Here is a 22,048-nt window from a genome sequence, read left to right as displayed (position 1 = left end):
AAATGATCAAAGTAGGCGGCACGGTGGTCCGGTGGATAGCGCTGTGGCCTCACAGCAAGAAGGTCGCAGGGTTGCCCTGGCCTTTCTGTGTGGAGTTCGGCCTAGGTTGATTGGTGATCCTGAATTGTCCTTAGGTGAGAGTGTAACTGGTTGTGGTGGCAATGGAATCGACAGACAGCTGTCGCCAAATGCGCGAACGTCCGTTTGCTACCGGGGCTGCAGTAGTTTTAACATCAGCTGCAGTACCTGACGTAGTGCAGGCACTAGAGGGTGGAAAGAGAGCCGTGCAGAGAAGGAGGTGTGAGACAGCGAGTGACAAAGTGACAGGGCTGAGTGAGAAACTGAGCAGGAGTAAAGACAAGTGGAGGTGAACCGGTAAGCATGGAGTAGCTCAACCTGTAGGGAGGGAGGCTCATTTGCAGTGGGGGACGCTGGGGACATTTCCTCACACTTTTTGAAAGCATTTGTTAAAAATGTTCTGAAAAATAGCTTGCAGTCCATAAAAGTAACTTAAGCTAAAAACAATTATAAATGACTGATTACTTTATTCTATTCTATAATATTTTTATATTCTGAATTGTCACCTGCCACCTGAATTTTGTGCTTCCCCGGTGCAGAAAATTACTCCAGAATGCAGGAAATTAAGTGTTTGATTCTCAAAATCTTCTTCGCAAAATATATTCTTGTTTTGTTGTCATGGCCCCAATCTTGTGCAATGTCACGTCTCATGGGGTAAGTATTTCGTCACACCCCTAGTCTGAGGCCTTAAATGGAAGGATGGTATGTTGGTGAGCCACCTGGGCCAAAAATGCCAGGGTCAATTTTTTGTCCCAGTCCAGCCCTGGCGGTGTCCAGGGTGTACCCTGCCTTTCGCCCGATGTCAGCTGGGATTGGCTCCAGCTCCCCCGCGACCCTGGATGGATGATTATGGTTTTGGTAACACAAAGAATAATTTGTTTGTGTGACACTCAGTAATTAATAACTTCAATTTTGACAGCATCCTTTTTTTCCCCCATGGATATTTTTAGGATGATTGATAATTTTTAAAAGTGACTCTCTATGCCCATATGTTTCATAAGTGTCATTTCTTCATTCTTTCAGAATAATGCATCAATAAGAACATCAAATTTAATTTAAGTGATTTAAACAGTAAAATATTATTTCCAGGTTAGAAACAGACCTTACACACCAGAACTGATGGGTAGAGAGTCTGTTTAAACCCTCCTGCAGCTCCAGGCGAGTCAGGGCAGCAGGCAGGCAGCCGCCTCCACCGCTACTTTCTGCTTCTCTCTCATTCATCCCCGCCTTTTGGCCTTTCCTTTTCCCCTTCCTTTTTCACATTTCTTCCGCTCCCTTAGGCAACACCTTCAGTCCATCAACACCTCCTCTTCACGGAGAGAGGGAATCAATAGCGCTCAGGTCTGAGAGGTGGAGGAGGCATCGATTAGCTCGGTCCCGCCGACTGCCCTTTCTATGTCTGCTCAGTAAGCTGGAGGGCAGGACATTTTAGGGCTGTTTTCATGTCAGGCGGATGTTTATCTAATTTTGGACCTCCAGAGATACAGCAAGGCAACGTTACACACTCTTTTCTCAGTGTTGAATTTATTGACAGGACCACAGCAGACACTGGCCTCACACAACAGCAGTAATTCAGACTGGCAAAAAGAATTAAAATAAGAAAACACTGGGAATTCTCCATGTGCGCAATTAAAACAAAATATTGTGTTAAAGATACTACACAGGTAAAACCTGAGTATAATTTGAAGTTGGAAACAAAAGCCAAAACATAACATAAATATAAAATAGCATTTTTCAAGTACTCACAACTCAATTGCAGTGTTTACAATGCTTTACCCAAAGAAGAGCCGCTTGAAGTAATCGTCCAATCAGCATAGCCATATAGTTGGCTACTTTCAGGTAGTGCAGATCCACTAGTCAATGTGGTTATGTGAAGTGTGGAAACAAATATCGCTGTGCTGTGCTGTTGGCTGGATGTCGAGTCGGACGACTTTTCCAGATATTTGGCATGCTAGATATAGATTATAGATTGAGCCATTTTGATGTCAGGGAACCGTTTCGATGCATCGTTGAGTAGTTCACACATAATGGTTGGTGAGCTCCGATCGATCGCTGATTTTCCCCCGATCACAGCCTGGTGGTCACCGAGCTCGACAGGCAAATCGGGCTTAAAATCGTGTAGAGTGAACTAGGCTTAAAAGGACTGCAATCTGTACAGTTCCCCTTAAAAGTAGATTGGGGACGCCTTATGGCAGATCGCTGTTCTCTTCACACTACACAACTTGCTGTGTTGCGACAAAGGGTCACACACTACACGAGCTGACAGCGATTCTGTCATCTGGCGGGCTTCGCTAGTCTATAAAGCACGTTTTGTCAAGAAAACACCCACAAGAAGTGACAGAGAAATGACTCGAAACAGGAGTTGTCTATTTGAAAATGGACGTAGGAAAGAAACGAGCAGTGCAAGCTGTAGAACGATTTGTTCTAATAAAACCACAAAAAGGAAAAGAAGAATATGAGTAGAAAGAGTAAGGGTGAAAGAATGGAATATGGGTTTCCCTTCCTCAACAGCCAATGCCTTGCTCTGTCATTGGCTGTAGCTCGTCGCGGCAATCACCGCCAGTGACGACGCTTTTCACAACACAGGATGTGGAGTCAGCTACAGCTCCAGATAGGCTTTAGATCACAATCTCCATCTCCAGTCATCAGATTGCCCCCCTAATAGAAATGACAATTCCCCAGAGTCTCCTGCTGCTAGGAATCACTGGGTTGTTGCTGTAATTACAGAGGTGTTTCCTGTGAATAAAAAAAATCATGGAAAGTGTGGCCAGATGACGTATCTCAATGACTTTGATGATGTCCTGATTTTCACCTAGCCGATTCAGAACAGAAGTTATCTCTTTGCATTTTCATACAGAGCAGGTCTACTGTACTCTTTGTAAAAGTATTTCTAGAGACCTAACACTTCCCACCATGAACACGCACTTGTTGACAGTGGCAGAGAAAAACTCTTCACGGGCAGAAACCTCGAGCAGCCGTCTGCCTCCAACCCAAACTGGGACGTGATTCCTGGCCTGGTGCCACCACGGGGTTCCCATTTGTGGTTACAGTTAGTGAATGGATTTCTATCAAATATTCTTCAGACATTCATTTTGTTGATTTACGTTGAGATGCATGGAGAACAAACAGAGCAAGAAAAGCCCATGTCTTACATGAAAATGAATTTAATCACTTCAGTCGCTAAAAAAAGTGCTGGATGCTGTGCACAGAGGAAGAAACACACCAGTCAGTTTAAGGTAAGACAGTGCACTCTTACTGTGTCAGCATGTTAGCATTGTCATTGTTAGCATGCTGACGTCACCCAAGCACCGCTGTGTGTAAGCACAGCCTCACAGCTAGAATGGCTGTAGACTCTTGTTTCCATGAGACTTGCTTGCATGAGTCACATTCAGCAAACCCTCTGAACCAACTCGTAAACTGCAAAACAGGCGTATGAGCGAGCCGAGGGGCTGCGGTTAATTCAGACATATTTGTAAAATCAGCAAGACAGAGAGGAGCAAGCGCTGCAGAAGAGATTACAGCTAAAAAAAAATGGAAAAGGAAATGGCCCGGATGTTATTTCATGACTTGAGTTCTGTGTTCAGCCTCTGTGGAGAAAGGCAGACCATCTTACACACTACTTTCTATGACAGTTACTAAATGCCACGTGTTCTTCTAAGTACCTCGTATGCACCAGTTAAGAATTCATTTGTTTGCGCCCCATGCTGGCTCAGCTGTAAAATCAAATGCCCAACAACTCAGAGGCTTACATTTATATCCCCTAAAGCCTTTTGTTCTTTTTTTTTTTCTTTCTAATTCCAGTTTAGTACTACTTGGATCATAGTTTTGTGCAAACAAGCTCAAGCCACCAGTCAGGCTATGATCAAACCCCCAGCTTAAACGGAATTTCAAAGAGAAAATGAACTGTTGTAAACATCCATCCCAGTTTACAGACCTACACTCTGCTTCACCTTGGACCTACTGTACTTCTTGTAGTTGTGTGCAAACAGTTATCCTGACGCAGTACGCAGGATAAGCGGTTGACGATGGATGGATGGATGGATGGATGGTTTCCCCAGGTAGATTTCTCAGAACACCAATTTACCACATGTACAGGTAACCAGGATTCCGGGCTTTTTACTTTCCTTGTCTGCAGTCAATTATTACACATAGAAATGGTTCCCAGTATTTAAACTTCCATTAAGAGTCTGACTGGAAGTGAAACTAACACAGAGTATCCTGTAGAAGTTATCTGTAATCCAGACACACTTGCAGTGTGAGGAGAAGCTGTCTGTCTGTCTGGAAGCAGCGTCGTCTATCATTTACACAATTATAATAAGAAAGCCATGCATCCAAAATAAGGTTGGGGGTAGGGGAGACATATACACTGATTAACCCGGATGCTACAGTGCATGTAAATGCGTTCTTCGATTACCTGCCTGCAAGGAATAATTAGAGACATTTTTTTGGCGCTCATTCCTTCCAAATAAAGTTCACAACTTGTCTGATCAGGAGACCGCTTGTGTTTGTTGCCCTGTCTGACTTGAGTATAATGTTATCATAAATGATGAAATAAATAAAAAGACATGATGTGATGACCAAAAACTACAAAAATAAGATTGAAGGTGTAATAAACCTGTATTATCCTTTAAAGTGATACTCCAACCATACTCTGTGTAGTATGAAAGCCTCGCCCCCTGCAGACTTAAAAGGCTGTTAAAAGTTGCTTCTTTCATCCTTCAGAGAACAGCTGTCAGCTTGGATTCAGTTACAATGGATTCCAAAACATCCACAGACATTTCTCAAACCTCCTGCAGCATCATCCACTTATCTGCTGTCCTTCAATACACTCAGTATGATCCACTCGAACACACAGTTTTGAGACAGAACGCTCTGCTTCTGCTTGTGGCTCACACTGCTGTATGAGCTGTTGGTTGTAAACAGCTCACCCTGTATCCCGTTCCCCACCAACATCTGGCGTTTCACACCTTTAGAGCGCTCAGCATCTGGATAATACCAGAGCTACGTAACCACGGGTGGCTGAAGAAGCTTCTCTCCTAATAGAGATATGAAGCTTCTTAAAGTTTGGTTTATTTGCTGTTCTTTATGCTGGGTGACACGGCCCCGGATACACAGTCCCCAGCAGATTTTTTAAGCTGTATGGATGGCAGAATGGCTGAAATGACTGATTTACATAGGCAAACAAAATTACCATTTGATATTAATATCATCTGGTGAGGGTTTAAGATTATTTTCCTCCCTGTCCATATTAACACGGGATTGGCATTTGCTCCTCAAACTCTTCCAACCTCTTGCAGCTTTAAATCTGAAGATGAAATAAAGATGAAGGAAAGCATATTGAGATATGATGGAGTAAAGATTACATTTATTTAAAAAATAGATATATCCTGATGTGAAAATAGTAATACATGCTGGAATACTGCTCAGTGTAGTACCAGCATGGAGCTTTGGTGCCACCTAGTGTTCAGACACCAGTAGGACACCTTCTACTCACACCAACTCAAATACCCACAGCTGAATATGGTCCCACCTCTTTAATCTTTACAAAATAGCCAGCACTGTGGGACATAAATAATTTATGAAAGAGATTTTCATCGCAATTGCCTTTCATAATAAAATTGAGTTTTCATTAATTTGGGTAATTTTGTTTTGCGCTTATTCAAATGAGGTGCTAAATTCTCCTGTCTAATCCATTTTAGCTAATATTAACGTACGAGTGCGAGCTCTGAAAGTGTACGCATGAAGAGACACAGCTTAGATCCCTACTTAAACTACATTTAGGAGGATAAAATCCCTGCTCGGGGTAATAACCCAGAAATATTACTGAGACTGGACAAATCAGCCTCTCACTAAAAACACACACACACATGCATAGAGGCACACACATCACAAACATTTAACACACTTACTTTTGCTTTCTCAGCAAGACTTTGTCAAATGAGGTACAAAACTGCTGAGGAAATGGTGTGCTGTGTTTCAGGTCTTATCATGGCTCATACATTATATGTTGATGGAAGCCATAACCTTTCCTTCCCACATCTCCATATAGTGTGATATCAGCACTGAGCAGCAACTTCTATTTCTGTTCTGCATCACTGAAGCACTTTTGTGCAGCTCTCTGTAAAATCTCTGCATTTACACATTATCGACTCACTATGAAGATTAATTACACCCCCTCTAAATGCAGCTTTCCTTCCGCTTCCCAGTGGACAAATTCAAGTTTATGATGGAGATGGAGGGTTTTCTCAGTTACTAGAGAAAGTTGTGTTTTTCTACAATGCAATACACAGATTGAACCACGTGCTGCTCTATTCACTGCTGCACTGGACAGGAGTACAAGATAAATAACTAAAAGACAGATAAAAAACACTTTATGCTTCATGTGTCAATGTGAGAAAGTAATTCAAGTAGAAAGTTATTATATACTTCTACTTTATACTTCTACTTCATTTCAACTTGGGATTCAGCCCCTTTTATGTCTGTATTGTATGTATGAGGCAAACTTTGTACATGTTACTCCATTACATTTACACCGACCAGCCATCACATTATGAGCACTGACAAGCGAAGTGAATAACACTGGCTATCTTGTTACCATGGCACCTGCCAGTGGGAGGGATTTATCAGGCAGCAAGTGAACACTGTGTCCTCAAAGTGTTGAAGGATGTACGCAACTTTGACAAGGGCCAGATTGTGATGGCTAGACGACTCTTGTGGGGTGTTGCCGGTCTGCAGGGGTCAGTACTTGTAAAAGGTGGCCCAAGGAAGGAAAAGCAGTGAACTGGCGACAGGGTCACGGGCCAAAGCTTTGGGCAATGTTCTGCTGGGAAAGCAGGTCCTTCTATTCATGTGGATGTTACTTTGACACGTACCACCTATCTAAGCATCGTTGCACTATTTCATGGAAACAGTATTCCCTGATGGTAGCTGCCTCTTTCCGCAGGATAAAGAACCCCGTCACAAAGCAAAAATTTGTCCAGGAATAGTTTGAGGAATACAACAACGTGTTCAAGGAGTGGACTTGGCTTGTAAATTCCCCAGATCTCAATCCAGTCAAGCATCTCTGGGATGTGCGGGACAAACAAGTCAGATCCATGGAGGCCCAACCTCCCTACTAACAGGACTTTAAGGATCTGCTGCTAACGCCTTAGTGCCAGATACCACAGCACACCTTCAGAGGTCTAGTGGAATCCATGCTTCCACAAGTCAGGGCTGTTTGGATGGCAAAAGGGGGGCCTACACAATATAAAGCAGGTGGTCATAATGTTATGGCTGATTGCAACTGGTTACTTTGAGTGTTTTTGTTTGGTATCAATAGTTAATAGCAAATCACTAAAACCGTCCCCCTTAGCCTTTTTTCATACTTACTACACACAACAACAGCAGTGTAGTTCAAGAATGATGAAGGAACCTGAAGTTAGTTATCATTTGACTGATTCAGTCAGCTCTGGCAGGTGAGCATCGAAACCATGTGTTTTCATTAGATGGCCACCAGATGGTAGAACTGAAACAGAACAAAAAGACAATGAGCCTGTTAAACGCCTTCTGGTTACACACTGGAGACTGTGGTCTCAACATTTCAGAAGTAATAATATGAATATGGAATACTATGGAAGCATGTTCTTATGTTTGAATGGTGTAGTTCAAGAGTGGAGAGTGATGTGCTCCTTACCTCTGGAATTGCCTTCCACTACATGTTAAAGAAGAATATTCTGTTGAAATCTGTAAATCAAGAATGAAAACCTACCTTTATTCACTTCACTACGGCCTCCCAACTCTGTCAGGTCCAGCACCTTTTTAACATCCCTTTTGAATTGATGTTTTTGAATGTGGTTCTTTTAATGATCATTTTTATCATTTTATTATGTTTTGTCATCTTTATTACAACCTACCCTAGAACTTAGTCAGGTCTGGAACCTTACAGATACATTTAACATTAATGTTTTAATGTGGTTGCAAAGACCACTATGAGCAGTGTATGAATTGGCAGCTGTGCAAGTACCATTTGATAACTGATACATGATTAATATGTGAAGAATATACAGGCCAGGAAAAGCTGTCCCCTGTGCACAGGTTATGGGTTGGCTTGGTTTAGCGATCTGCGAGCACAGACTATGATGCCCATTTTGTCTCTCTACCACATAATAACTGATGTTGCTATTTTGGGGTTACCCTCTTCTGCCTGGTGCTAGTAGTTTGCTAATGTGAGCTAAAACAGATTAATAAAACATAAAATTATTTAAATTGACCAAAAAAAGAGCTCATCTGAAAAGATAACAAAAACTGCCTAAAAAGTAATGTGATAAATGTCAGGCTTCATCGAGTGACAAGCAAGTTTGAGGCTAAATTCACGACCCTGGAGACTGACATCAGTTTGCAAGGTTTATTAACAAAAAGCAGAATAATGTGGCTTACATGGAAGCATGGCAAGAAAGGGGTGTAATCCATTTAACAAAACTAAATCCAAACCGAGCTGGTAAATTCAACAGCAGAGACAAGCAGAACACTCAACATACCACGATGACCAGAAAGTGAGTGAAGTGAACTGACAACCATTTACACAAGAGCAAACAGGCAGGGTGGAGCACAACCAGGTGACACACATCGGGTAATAGGCAAAACGGACACAGGACAATGACACAAACAGGACCAGACCCAGAAGTGACCACAGCTAACAGGCACATGGACAGAAATAAACCGGTACACAGACAAAAACCAGACCAGAACAAGACAAACACAGACTGAAACCAAGATCAAGAACAGAGGACAGACAGATCATAATCAAATAATCAAATCAAATAACCGCCAAAACATGGATCAAGATCTCAAAACTCAAAGCAGACAGGATCATGACAGTAAATAAGGAAAGAAACACCACAGGGAGGTATAGAGCTCTATAATTGTATATTGCTGTCATATGGAGCTTCTGTTCCAAGTTTGCAGCTTGTTTTGTTTTTCCAGTGTTATGACATATACTATGCACCTATACTAGGAATTTATGTAAAATGTACTTTGAAAACAAACAACTCATGCAACCTTGAAAGCACTGTTTTTGTCACTGGAGTTGATGAATAATTAACAGAGAAAATGTCCTGGATCCTGTCGCTGCATCTGGTTATATAATGGCTTTGAACGTTGGCCTCAACTAACTCCAGATCAGATCACAAAGAACGTCATCTGATATCACTTAAATAGAAATGTTCTTTTATATTCTTTTTCATTTGTCTGGCATAAGTTAGTTTAATGTAGTATCAGGGCAGTTAATTAACATTACCTTACATAAGGATTAATTATTTTCAAATTCAACACAAACAGTGAATTAGGAATACAGTAAAACAACTTCCCATTTGTAAAATATTACTAATATTACTTGATTTGGGCATTTAAGAACATCTATAAACAGTACAACAAGTCTGAACAATGAATTTAACCTGCTGCAATATGGCCGTGAGACGCATCTCTCACGAGCATCAGCGCATCCATGCTCACAGGCCGGCTGTGGTATCTAGGTGGATACCTGGATACCCGCTGACTGCATACCGTGACGCATGCAGTGTGCGTCATTCCTGGCCCATAACCGCACTGAACGCTGATTGGGTTGTTCACGAAAAGTCAAGCCAAATTCTCGCATGTTCCCGCCTCTTTGGTGCAAGTGTCAGTACGGCTCGAACCACTGCTGAAATGAGGGGGATCGTTGTATTAGATCTTTTTAAAATGTAGACTTTTATCCATCTGTGAAGGGAAATAAAACTTTCGAATATATCATCAACGAAGTGTATTCACGTTTCATAGTATACAGTAAATTCAAAAATATCTTGGTACCCTCGGTGAAGCATTATGGACTAGTCCATTATTGGCCAACCCCTCAGGAGCCGGTGTTCCGTGATACACTAGAAAAATGACGCAACTTTTGCCGGCTTTCTGTTACCTTCAAAGGTTCAAAGAGGAAAAAGAAGTTTGTCATGCTCACACCGCGTGTAGGGGAACATTCTCTAGCTTGTTTGTTCAACAAATGGCTCGGTTTCGTTACTTTAGGTGAAAAGACAGCGGCACACTGCCAGTAACTTACAGCGCTATCTCTGGTGGACTTTATAGTAAAGAATGAATCCAGCTCGTCGCTGTTCGACTTTATTGAACCAGCTGTGTGTGTCCTCCCGGGGGGGACCGACAGCCAGGAGACAGTTTTCACCGGGACCGGTGTCAGGCCCAGCGGGAGCACGGTACTGTCATCCCGGTGTCGGAGGAGGAGGGGGGGGAGTCAAAGGGACATGTCCCCAGCTGAAGCCGAGCGGAGCGTCGCCAGGTAAGGTACACTTTAGTATTTCATCCATTATTCACCAACATTAATACTGCAACCCGAGTAGGGGACGACAAAGTGAGTTACTCATTCTCCATGATGACAAAATGCGGTTTCTGAAGCCGGGGCTGTCCTCTTTCAATTAGTCACATAAAGTTACTTGCCTAACAGTCCATGAGGCAACAGCTAACTTACAATTTCACAAACCTACTTCTTTTCATCACACCGTTTTGGTAAATTAAGCGTGAAATATTGAAAGAACAGCTCTTACTTTATCGTTTTTCACCACCACACAGCATTGCAGTTGTTTTGTGATCGCACCTTTTTTCACCTCGGCTACAAAACTGTCTTAAAATTCAGGCACATGTGAAACTGAGCATTTGTTGGTTTTCCACATGTGAAGCTAAAGAGAACTCTCATCTAGCCTCAGGATTCATACACTGACCTTTGCCCTATATGGACACGTCTCATACCCGTGGGAACAAAATTATAATAATGGGTTCAAATGGTTTAAAAGGGGGCTAGCCTACAAAAAACTTCCTCTGAAGCAACCAGAAAAAGTTATCAAATAGTTGACGTTCCATTTATTCATTTAGCTGATGCTTTTATCCAAAGTGAATTATTGCTAGAATTGCTATACATGTCAGAGGTTGCACGCCGTTGGAGCAATAAGGGGTTAAGTGTCCTGCTCAGAGACACATTGGGGGATTGAACCCTGGTCCCTCACATCAAAGGCATGTGCCTTATCCATTACACAATCACCATGCATGGAGTTGGATTAGTTGGTTAGACAGAGCATGGAAACAGTTAGGCTACATGTTTATGCACTGGACAGAATGGTTCTTAAAATTGTAATTTCTTGGTCTACTTGTCATGTCAGCTTTTAAACGGCAGGAACTGAGAGTTACATTGACTGCCGACCCAAAACCTAGATATTATCTAAATCATGATATAGAAGCATTTTCAATTAGTGAAGCTTACTTCTAAACACATGCCCTCCGACATGTCTGGGACAAAATACACTAGCACAAGGGGCTGCAATTAACTAGAATCTTTTCATAGCCTGCAACTAGGTTAATGCTTATTTTCTTATTTCATCTAGTTGATAAAATGTCAGACAGTCACAACTCAGGATATTCAGTTTACTGTAATGCAAGACAAAGACATGCAGCGCATATTCACATTTGAGCAGGGTTGGGAGGATTACTTCAAAAAGGTAATCTATTATTAATTACTTGTTAAAAAATGTAATCAGTAACGTAATCTAAGTACCACAAAATAATGTAACCTGATCACTTTTAGTTACTTTTGGATTACTTGTATACCAAATACGCAAATAAAGACAAGAGACTATAAAAGTTACCTTGTCTGCTCAGAACGTACGCAGTAGGTGATTAAAACTGCTCAGAAGATCATTGCTACCCAATGACTGAGCATTAGGGATATCCGTGAGGTGCCTACGCAGAGCCCAGAGGATCCTAAAGGACAGTACCCACCCAGCCACAGCCTGTTCACCCTGCTGCCTTCTGGGAAGAGAGAGAGAAGTTTCAGCTGCTGCACCACCAGACAGCAGAGCAGCTTTTCCCCCCAAGCTATCAGACTCTTAAACTCTAATTCATCCTCAGCACTGCTGTAGCAGAGGGGAGTTACAAACTCCATTTCACTCTGTAACCTGTTGTATTGTGACAAAATAAATCTACCTACCTACCTGTAAAATATCCCATTCCCATGAAATCAAAATCGATGTTTAATTGTTTTTATATGATACGCTATGCCTTGCACCCGGTCTATGTCATGGCAGAATTTGGCCAGGCATGACGAACAATGTTGTTTTGTGGGTAGGCTATTCTTGATGATATTGAGTGTCATTTCCTGTAAAATGATTTTAAAATGTTAATGAATCATGCTGCACTGGGGGGGGCTGTATTAATTAAGTGACCAATGTGCTTAGTTTTGATGAAGCTGCTGAAAAATGGTGTTTTTGGGACCAGGCACTGCTGAAACTGGATCATATTTGATGGAAAATATATTCTGGTTTTCTCTCTAATGTTCCCCAGCTGCTCTGCCTCTACTCTGTGGAGTCGGCAAGTCGGCTAACTGCTGCTAACTAACTGCCATTATCTAATTAGCTCAGTTAGCGTGCAGCTACTGGTGAAATTAGCTACTCTGCCCGTACTGTGAACTTGGTGCACCAATATGTATGTTTAGGTTTACACCTGTACTCAGGCACTGGAGGTTGGGGGACCCGGCGGAGAATGATTGCAGGGAGCGGCGCAGAGCGAGCGGGCTGTCTTTCTGTTTCATGGAATCTCTGTGCTTAAAGTAATCCCTATGTGTAATCCCTGTTTTTACAAAATGTACTTGTAATCTGATTACGTCTTTTTTTTTCTCTACTGTAATTGTACAGTTACGTTATTTTTGTATCCTGATTATGTAACACCGTTACGTAACGCCATTACGTTGCCACCAGCAAACTGGAGATATTGCTTAAAGAGCGATTGAAACAATTAATCAATAATCAAAATTGCTGGTAAATTTTCTGTTTATTAGCTTATCATTTAGTCGATTAATCACTAGATTTAGATTCTTTTGTTTCATCCTGGTATGTTATAAGGCGGAAACCAGCCATCGAAACCCAACCATAATTATGTCAGTGTTTTATTTACGTTTACATTTAACGGATACGAGGTATTAAATGACTGGGGGAACTGGAGGAAAGCCTGATTTTTATGAAATATCAACTTCCGCCTTCAAAAACCACCAGCGTTTGGGTCGAGGTTAGCAGCTCTAACCGGTATTAAATTTTTCTACCATTGTCACAAGGAAACAGGTCAGGTCTCTAGTCTCATGCCTGTGGTCAGGTCACACCCTTCGCACGCACAGACTGTACATACTTGTGCGATCTGCTCGTGTGGCCTGGTTAGCAGTAAAATGGTGCCTTAAATTAGCCACTTAAATAGTTCTGTGCTTGAGACCTCTGGAGGCTAACGCTCTTACTGGCCTCCATCTGTAATGGGATTGGTCAGGCAGAGTTGTATAACCATCAACTGAAGATGCAGTGGGTCAAGGGCGAGGGCACACTAGGGTTAATTAAATCAATCAGGCCTATATTAGCTTCCATTCAAAAGTGAAATCTCTTGGCCGTGTCAGCACAGCGGCACTAAAACATCAAACTGATCTGATGAGCGTGAAGTTAGGACTGTGTGTACAGCCATAAAACCGTGGATTCAGGGCAGTTACGTTCGTCACATGCAGATAGTATTAACACACTTAGTGGTCAAAAACATTAAAGGTTTTAGTCATGATTATTGGAGGTTTCAGCTCAAACAATGGTTGTCAGTGTCATCCTTTATGACCTGCTCTAAGTGCCAGTGTGTTTCAGTGGAATTCTGCAGCTCTACAGACGGCTCGGTGTCTGATTAACGTCACATATATACAGGACAACCCTTCATTTATTTTTCGCCATGTATCACTTAATCTAATACTCTGGCAATTCACCTTAATTTCTATGTGGAGGAGAGGATGACCTGGAATTTGATCTGCGTCTGTGTAAGCAGCACCACACAGCACAGTAGCTTATTATTCAACTGCAGCTTCACTCAGTCCTGAAACTGGATTTCTGCCACCTGGGCTCTTTTCTGTGGAACAGAGGAAAAGCAACAGTTTTAGGGAAAAATGAGGGCAATAATGGTCCTACTCTGGTCTGAAGGTTTCCTGATAGATAAATGCAGATATGTCTGTGGATGTAACTCACTTTGTAGCAACACTTAGTTCTACTGTTGCTACAATCACTATTGCTTGTGCTATTACACAACAAAATGTGGCCGGTCATGTTTTCAGCTGATTTGGATGTGACTCGGTGTGTATTGTGGGTATGTGTGAGACAGCAGGCCTTTCCCACTCGGTCTGTCTGTACTTCTTGTGTTCTTTTTAAGTGAAGTAGGATTTAAATGTGCAGAAGGGTTCTTTCTAATCCCACTTTGTTGAAAATACTTTAGGAGTTGTGAACTTGGGCTAGACAAGTATCCCAGCATGCATTTCACATCAACCAGCAGCAATGGTGGAAGACACCAGCCTCAACTGTTAAAACGTTTTGTTATTGTGTTACCATGTGATAGATTTTTTTTTTTTTAGCTGAGAAATGGACCGTTTAGACTTCAGACATGATGATGATGATTATTAAAATAATGCCTGCTTGAGAATTTGCTCTGATATTTTTGGAAATGTGAGGACCCGCTAGTGTATCTAAGCCAGGCTCAGCCTCCATGATCATCTTGGAGGAACAGTCTGATCAAAGCCCTTAGCTCATTTACTGGATGCACTGATGTCTCTGTAGCAATTTAAACATAAGATATAGTTGCTTTTGGAAGATAAACTTTGGGCTCCTCGTATATACAGATCTTACCACACTTCAGTAAAAATTAAGATAATGATAATGTGTATAGTGACCACATCTCACTGAAAAACATTAAGTGGACCTTTTGTGTTGATTAACCTGTCACACAACAAGTGTGTTGAAGTGTAATCTTTGTAGTCCCGCTGAACTGGTGATGTCAGCAAGAACACTGTGGACCCAATTGCAAATTGAGTTGTTTGTTCTTCCCTCCTCCTGCCTTGAGAGTTTGGATCACCAAGTTCAATTTGCCAACTCCCCCAACAGCTCTCAGGAATGGTGCACTCTGCAGTGAGAGAGGCAGGAGCCTGTTAATATACAAACTCAGTCTGTGTCCCAACACGTTTTGAGTTGTTCCAGCAAGAAGAACACAGGTGGAACAAATAACATTAATGATGCACAGCAAGTAATTCCAGTAAGCCAGCATGCATAATAGCAGGGCCGTCGAACTTGAACAGCCAAACACCAGGAATGCAGTAACACAAGTAACCAGTTGCCAACTGTGACTGTGTGCTCATTAAAACCCAAAGAGACACACTGAAGATAACATCATTAAAGGTGGGGTATGTCATTCTGGAGAAAGCTTGTTCAGGGCTCAGTGTTAAACTTTTTTGCACTGGCCCAATCAGGCCAGTGAGTTGCTAGTTAAACTGTCCCAACGTTACTTTTTACTGGCCCCAGGCCATCGGGCCACCGTTATTGTCGAGCCCTGTTGATGGTATTTGAACTCAACAGCCAAACATATATACACCCCTTCCTTTGATACCATTAAAGGCTTAGTTTGGTATTTTGCTAAAAATGTCACTACAAAGTAGGGTAGGTCTACTTGCTCTGGCCCTGCTCTGCATGAAGAGAAGACACGTAGAGCAAGGGGACGGACTCGCCGTACGTGGGTTCATTAGGTTTTGCGGGCGAGGAAAGACCTCGGCGAGTAGGCACATTGTTTTGTTCAAGACCCAAGATTGCTCGGTGTCAATATCACCAGAATTGTCTTTAAGTGTTGTGGCTGTTTTTCTTACCTGGTGGTGCAGGAATGCCCAGTGTAGCGTGAACACACAGTGAATGATAATCTTTGACTTGCCCGACAGTTCGCTGTTGACTGACATTCTAGTTTAGAGTTGCTCTCTGGATTGCCTACGCTGCAGAGCTCTCATTCCCTTACTGTGTGTGTGTGTGTTGAGGAGGAAGAGCATTCTTGAATGGGCCAGTCAGTGACTGAGTCACCTCCTTCATCATCCTCCATTCAGTTTCTTGGACTGTCTCGTGAGAGTCACATTGTCCCTCCATACCCAAGTCCAGCAGACTGTCTGCTCCCACTCAGTCCAGCTCTGCAGAGAGAGAGTGGATCAAGGAGAATGAAGGATGACTGAGAGGACTGCAGAGTGTTAGGTGGATAACCAGTGTACAGACTGTGTGTGTGTGTTTCCTTCATCCAGTTTGTTCCATGTAAGTATCTATGTGTGTTGTATGTTTCAGTGTGGTCAACAGTTAAATCTGGTGCAGTCAGTGTCATTCCCCTCTAGTATGGATAGGATGCAGTTTGACTGACATTGTCATTGAAGGATTATTAACATGCTAAACTAAGATGGCAACCACTGTGAACAATACTGACTTAACATTAGCAAGTTAGCGTGGTTGTAGCTCAAAGCATTTACAGCCTCACAGACACTAGCATGGCTGTAAACTTTTGTTGCGAGGACAAAATAATCTAAACAGCTTTTAATGGTAATGGCAGTGATGGAGCAGTGGATAAGACACATGCCTTTGGTGTGAGAGACTCGGACTGTGACACATCCACCATTGTGTCCCTGAGCAAGACACTTAACCCCTAGTTGCTCCAGAGGCGTGCGACTTCTGACATAAATGGCAAATGTAAGTCGCTTTGGATAAAAGCGTCAGCTAAATGAATAAATATAATGTAATGCCAATGCAATATAAACACTAACTATGCCACATAATAAACTGTAAAACAACGTCACTGGGGTGTGGTTTGACAGATAACTGCAAACCTTCATGAAGCTGATTAACCGTCACAGAATGCTTACTGGCTAATGAGGCTTAGATTCTTTTTTTGATCAGACAATTATCAGCATCAGAAGTTTAGCTTCTTAAACTCAATGGTCAATGATGAGAACACATCATGGTTTGTTTTAGTACATGGATTTTAGGGCTTAAATTATTAGTTGACTGACTAATTAAAAAATGCTCAACATTGACTTATCTTGTTGAGTGTCTGTATTTCTCTGGTTTGTATCACTGTAATTGAATTAAATTAAAATATTTAGGTTTTGGCGAATTTGAAGATGTCATTTTGGGCTCTGGAAAATTGTGATTGCATTTTTCACAATATTCTGACACTTCTTATGCTGAATGATTAATCATAAACGCAACAGAATAATCAATGATGAAAATAAGTAAGAAAAGCCTCTAACCATGTAAATGTGCCACTGGCAAAGAACAACCCAGTCTGTCCATTTCTCTTCTCTCTAGTGTGTGTGCGCCACACCAGATAGCCCTGTCATCCCCACCTGTTAGAAACAAAGCCATTCTTATCAAAAGCCCACCTTCTTACTCAATTAGTTCAGCAACATCCTCCCTTGCAGCTCTGACCACCCTTTCTCTTCTTTTCACCTTCCTTTTTCCTTCTAAACATACTCCCTGTTCTAAGTTATAAATGACAGAAATAACAAATACAGACACAGCGTAAACTACAAATAAAAGTGAACCAGATGTGCAACAGCTGGCTGAGTCACTCGCTGTCCTCAGGTTGTGACACAAGGACACATAACTTGGCAGAGAGCTTTGCCGTATGTCCTTCTCCTTGGATTATTATCTTATCTTGTCTCTGTCTCTTTGTCTCTGTCTCTCTCTGTCTGAGACAGGCTTACTGTGTCTGTCTCCCAGCTACCCGGGGGGTGGGGAGGGTGATTAAGAGGGAGAGAAAAGGGAGGAGGGCATGAGTGAATGCCAGACAGAGGTGGATTGTCCTGGTGTTCAGACGTAGGAAGAAGAGGGAGGAAAGCATTTGACCAGACATAGAGACCATGGGTAAGATGAGTATACTCAGCTCCTCACAATGACTGGAGCAGTAGACAAAGGTGAGGGCGTTATTGTCCAAGATGGTTAGTTTAGTCAGAGTAGCTACAGTGAGTTCCTGTGTATTACAGGACTTCTAGGATCTTCTCAGACAGCAGCATTAGTTTCCAAATTTGTGTTTTCATTTCCCCAAAACACCCTGCCCTGTCTTAGTTAGACAGAAAATAACACATGCTTCTCTCTACATCAGTATCTACAAAACTGTCTACTACACAGCCAGTGATCAGACCATCACAGCAGTCTCTGTACAATCTTTGAATTGTGATCTCAAACTACCAACTAGCCATTCATTTAATGTGTTGCAGACAAATCAGACTGATAAGAGTCAGTCAGACAAGTGAAACATTGAATGTCCAGTCAGAATTTCAGCTTTCTGGGCAACAAGAAACATCCGTCAGTCACATGTTCCAATAGTTTTAGCTCACTTGAAAAATGGGTGGGTTCAAACAAAGGCTGGTATGTCCTGAGTTGTTTAACACATCTAGATGTGAATAGCAGGAAATGAGAGCTGAAATTCTGAACTCTTGTCTCATACTCATCTTTTGATCTTAAACCCAAATGTCTTCAGTGAACAACAAAAACAAAGGAATTTGCCTTACCGTTCCCACACTTTTGGAGGGGACTGTACATATAATTCATAAGATACCTGAGAACTTTCTTGGTCTGGTATGACCGGTAGCTCATGGTGTCCAGTGCTGCCAAACTTCAGACACTAAGCACCTTTAATGACCGTACATCTTCTCTTGTTTCCTCTTCATCAGTTTGTCCAATGGGTGGCAGCAGCAGCAGGTTGTTTGGTTCGTTGGCCCAGTCACTGAACAGCGGCCCCTTGCCCCAACCAGACCTGTACACAGAGGAGAACCCAGACCACGACTTGGACCATGACCTGGCCGAGATCGACCCGGACCAGCTGCTCAGAGAGTGCGAGGAGGCCCTGCAGAGGCGTCCGGCTCGGCCGCACCGGGATATGGTCTATCCCGGCGGCATGATGCCCTGCCGCCACAAGCACAACCCCCCCATACGGGTCATGCAGTGGAATATACTTGCGCAAGGTAGAGATCTGTGGATGCATTTGTGAGGACTCCAGTGACGTACAGAAATTCAGAAGTTGCATTCAAAATGCAAGGGGTTGTGGCTCTAGGGACAGAAAGGTCTCTGTCCAGCACTGTGGTCCAGACTGATGGATTGACTGAGTCTTGCTCCCCTCAGGATGAATTATAATAACATGATTGGTTATTCTTTAACTTTTCATCTTGCGCCATCATCAGTCAAAGTTTGAATCTGTCCGATACTTTGGTTTGTGACCAAATGCCAACAAAACTAAAGACTTTCCCATCAGCCTCTTCTGTAGTTGCTGTTTAGCGCTAATTACCAAATGTTAGCATGCTAACAAGCTAAATTAAGATGCATTACCACTTAGCTTAAAGCATGAATTTGGCATAAAAATCTGTGTGTCTCTCTGTTTCCAGCTCTCGGGGAGGGGAAGGACGGGTTTATCCGCTGTCCACTGGACGCTCTCAACTGGCAGGAAAGGAAGTACCTGATCCTGGAGGAGATCCTCACCTACCGCCCTGACATCCTGTGTCTACAGGAAGTGGACCACTACTATGACACTTTCCAGCCAATCATGGCCAGCCTGGGTTACCATGGCAGCTTCCTGCCCAAACCCTGGTCTCCCTGTCTGGACGTAGAGCAGAATAATGGTCCTGACGGCTGCGCTCTGTTTTACCGCCGGTCACGCTTTTCCCTCCAGGCCACATCTCACCTGCGGCTGTCGGCCGTGATGCTGCCCACCAACCAGGTAGCCATCGTCCAGACACTGATCTGCCAGGTAACTGGCCGGAGGCTGTGTGTGGCCGTCACCCATCTGAAAGCTCGTAGCGGCTGGGAAAGGCTGCGGAGCGCGCAGGGTGCCGACCTGCTGCAGAGTTTACGCAGTATAACGTCTGGAGGGGGCAGCAACAGCCAGAGCCAGGCGGTGTCAGGCACCGTCCTCTAGTGGTGTGCGGGGACTTCAACGCTGAGCCCTCAGAGGACGTTTATCAACGCTTCAGCTCCTCCCCTCTTGGCCTGAACTCCGCATACAAGCTGCTGAGCTCTGATGGACAGAGGGAGCCGGCCTATACCACGTGGAAGATCCGCCCCTCTGGAGAGAGCTGCAGCACTCTGGACTATATTTGGTATACCCATGATGCTTTGAGGTGGAGTGCCTGTGGACATTCCCACAGAAGAACAGATGGGCCCGACCGCCTCCCATCCTACCACTACCCCTCTGACCATTTATCACTTATCTGTGACATCAACTTCAGGGAGGAGCCTCACAGATTGATGTAGGCTGCCAATCGCAGCTGGCCTGGACCAATAGGACGCCTGAATTAGTGGCTCGTTGTCCAGAAACAAAACTGAACCTTTAATGTAAATCAGAGTGAGGAAAGTGAGCGTGACAACTTCTGGTTTGTGTCGGCCCAGTGTGAAGCCAGCAGGCTGAGGGCGGCGTGACGGCAGGTGAAACCTGATTGGAGCATCACATACTTTGCTATCATGAGACAGCCTGCGTCACTTCTTGTAATGTTGCTATTATTTTAAAGCAGCAATGGGGAGCATTAGAAGAAGTGAAATGAGGCACTGTGACATCAGTTCTGCTGGAAAAAGCACTTGTAGTCTTAGCAACAAGTTGGGAATGGATCCACTGACTTGTGTAGCGGGGGTCAGCCCCCACTGTTTTTTAATTAAATGTTCTTTCTTTAACTGAACTGCAGCTGAAATGGCAGCTACGAGGTTCATCTGCTGAGGTTTCCGGAAACCAATTGCAGCTATTTATTGTTTCCAGTACGCAGATAAGACTATTATCACCAAATTTTTATTAAATGATCTTTTACTATCCATCAGTTGGTTATACTGTGATCAGCAGCTTTTACTGTAGTGTTTCTAAGTTAATTATTTTGCATTGGTTAAGTCATATGGTTGACATTGGTTATCATGGCCTTGTTGCTGTGACTACACTGAACATGAAATGTTAATATATAAATAAAGTACTTCTTTTTATTCTTAGTGTTGCTCCGTTTGATTTCCTGGATAGTACAGATCACTGTTGATGAATTATGTTGTCATTTTGTTTGAGAACACAGGAATGGGATGAAGCCTTTATTCACACTGGGTTTAAAGCAGCCATTAGCTAACTGAAGGTATGAAGGATTAATTAACTGAAAACAGTCCCACAGGTACTCTCAGGTAACACACTATACAGCCTGAGGTATCTGAAAAGCCCCGTCTGCTTGGTGTTACAGCATACAGCCATAGTTTACACAACAGTGTTCTTACTTTGCGTCAACAGCTTGTTTCTCGTTTTCCTGGTGCAACATGACGCGGTCCTCGCGCTCAAAGCAGCTCCATAAAGAAATGCTTTTCCCAGTTTGCTGTGGAGGAGCTTGACTGGGCTGCACAGAGCCCTGACCTCAACCCCATCCAACACCTCTGACAAGGCCAACAATGGTTATTTTTTTGGCGGCTGTCGCAAAGACGTCCGGATCACTTTCTGTTTTCCTCAGAGCCTAACAACTACCAACACCACAGGACTGAAGAAACTAAAAATACCACTTTGGGAATAAGAGAAGCATGGTCCCTGAAGAGGTCATTTGAAATTGTAATAATTGTGTACCGAGTACCGTTTGAGTAAGAGTACAGTGAGCACAGCAGGGGTCGGAGGAGGAGTGGAGTAGGAGAAAAGGTGAGTTAATTCATTTAGTTTTGATGAGAAACTGTTATGTGAAGAGCAAACTGGGTTGGTATTTTTTTTTTTTACAAACTGAAAGAAACCTCTCTGCTGAGACAGTGATAACATTTTCTATCTGTTGATTTTCATATGAACAAGCGATGGATCCAGTCCACCTCTCCTCCTCCTCCTCCTTCGCCTCCTCCGGACTGGGCTGTTATCTTTTGCTGGCTACTTTCCACGGTGACTAAAAAAAGGCTGTCATCTTCCTCTTTCGGTTGCACAATGGCTGACTCCTTCCTCTGAGCCGTAAATCGGGTCAGAGCTGCTACAGCCTCAGCGTCGGGTAACCAGCCTGCCACATTGTCAAAGTCAAACATCCTCCCTGCTATACGATCAGGGCTGGACACTGACACCCGCCAAATGCTGGTAGATTTCAGCCGAGGCGGGTGACACAGTCTCTCCCACTAGC

The 22,048-nt window shown here is 43.1% G+C and overlaps 1 protein-coding gene across 1 annotated transcript; it reads left to right on the top strand.

Moving 5' to 3' along the window:
• The first annotated feature begins 9,991 nt into the window (after nucleotides 1-9,991).
• On the top strand, nucleotides 9,992-20,915 carry nocta (nocturnin a). Its single transcript, XM_038699438.1, is given in 4 exon segments — nucleotides 9,992-10,381; nucleotides 18,626-18,916; nucleotides 19,334-19,854; nucleotides 19,857-20,915. Coding segments are annotated over 4 exon segments (1,356 nt in total). The 5' UTR covers nucleotides 9,992-10,179; the 3' UTR covers nucleotides 20,199-20,915.
• The last annotated feature ends 1,133 nt before the right edge of the window (nucleotides 20,916-22,048 follow it).

Source organism: Micropterus salmoides, unplaced genomic scaffold (genome assembly GCF_014851395.1).
Source record: "Micropterus salmoides isolate LMB-PRFRI ecotype aquatic unplaced genomic scaffold, ASM1485139v1 Ms_hic_scaffold_5, whole genome shotgun sequence".
Lineage (NCBI taxonomy): Eukaryota > Metazoa > Chordata > Actinopteri > Centrarchiformes > Centrarchidae > Micropterus > Micropterus salmoides.
This window is presented reverse-complemented; position numbering and strand designations above follow the sequence as displayed.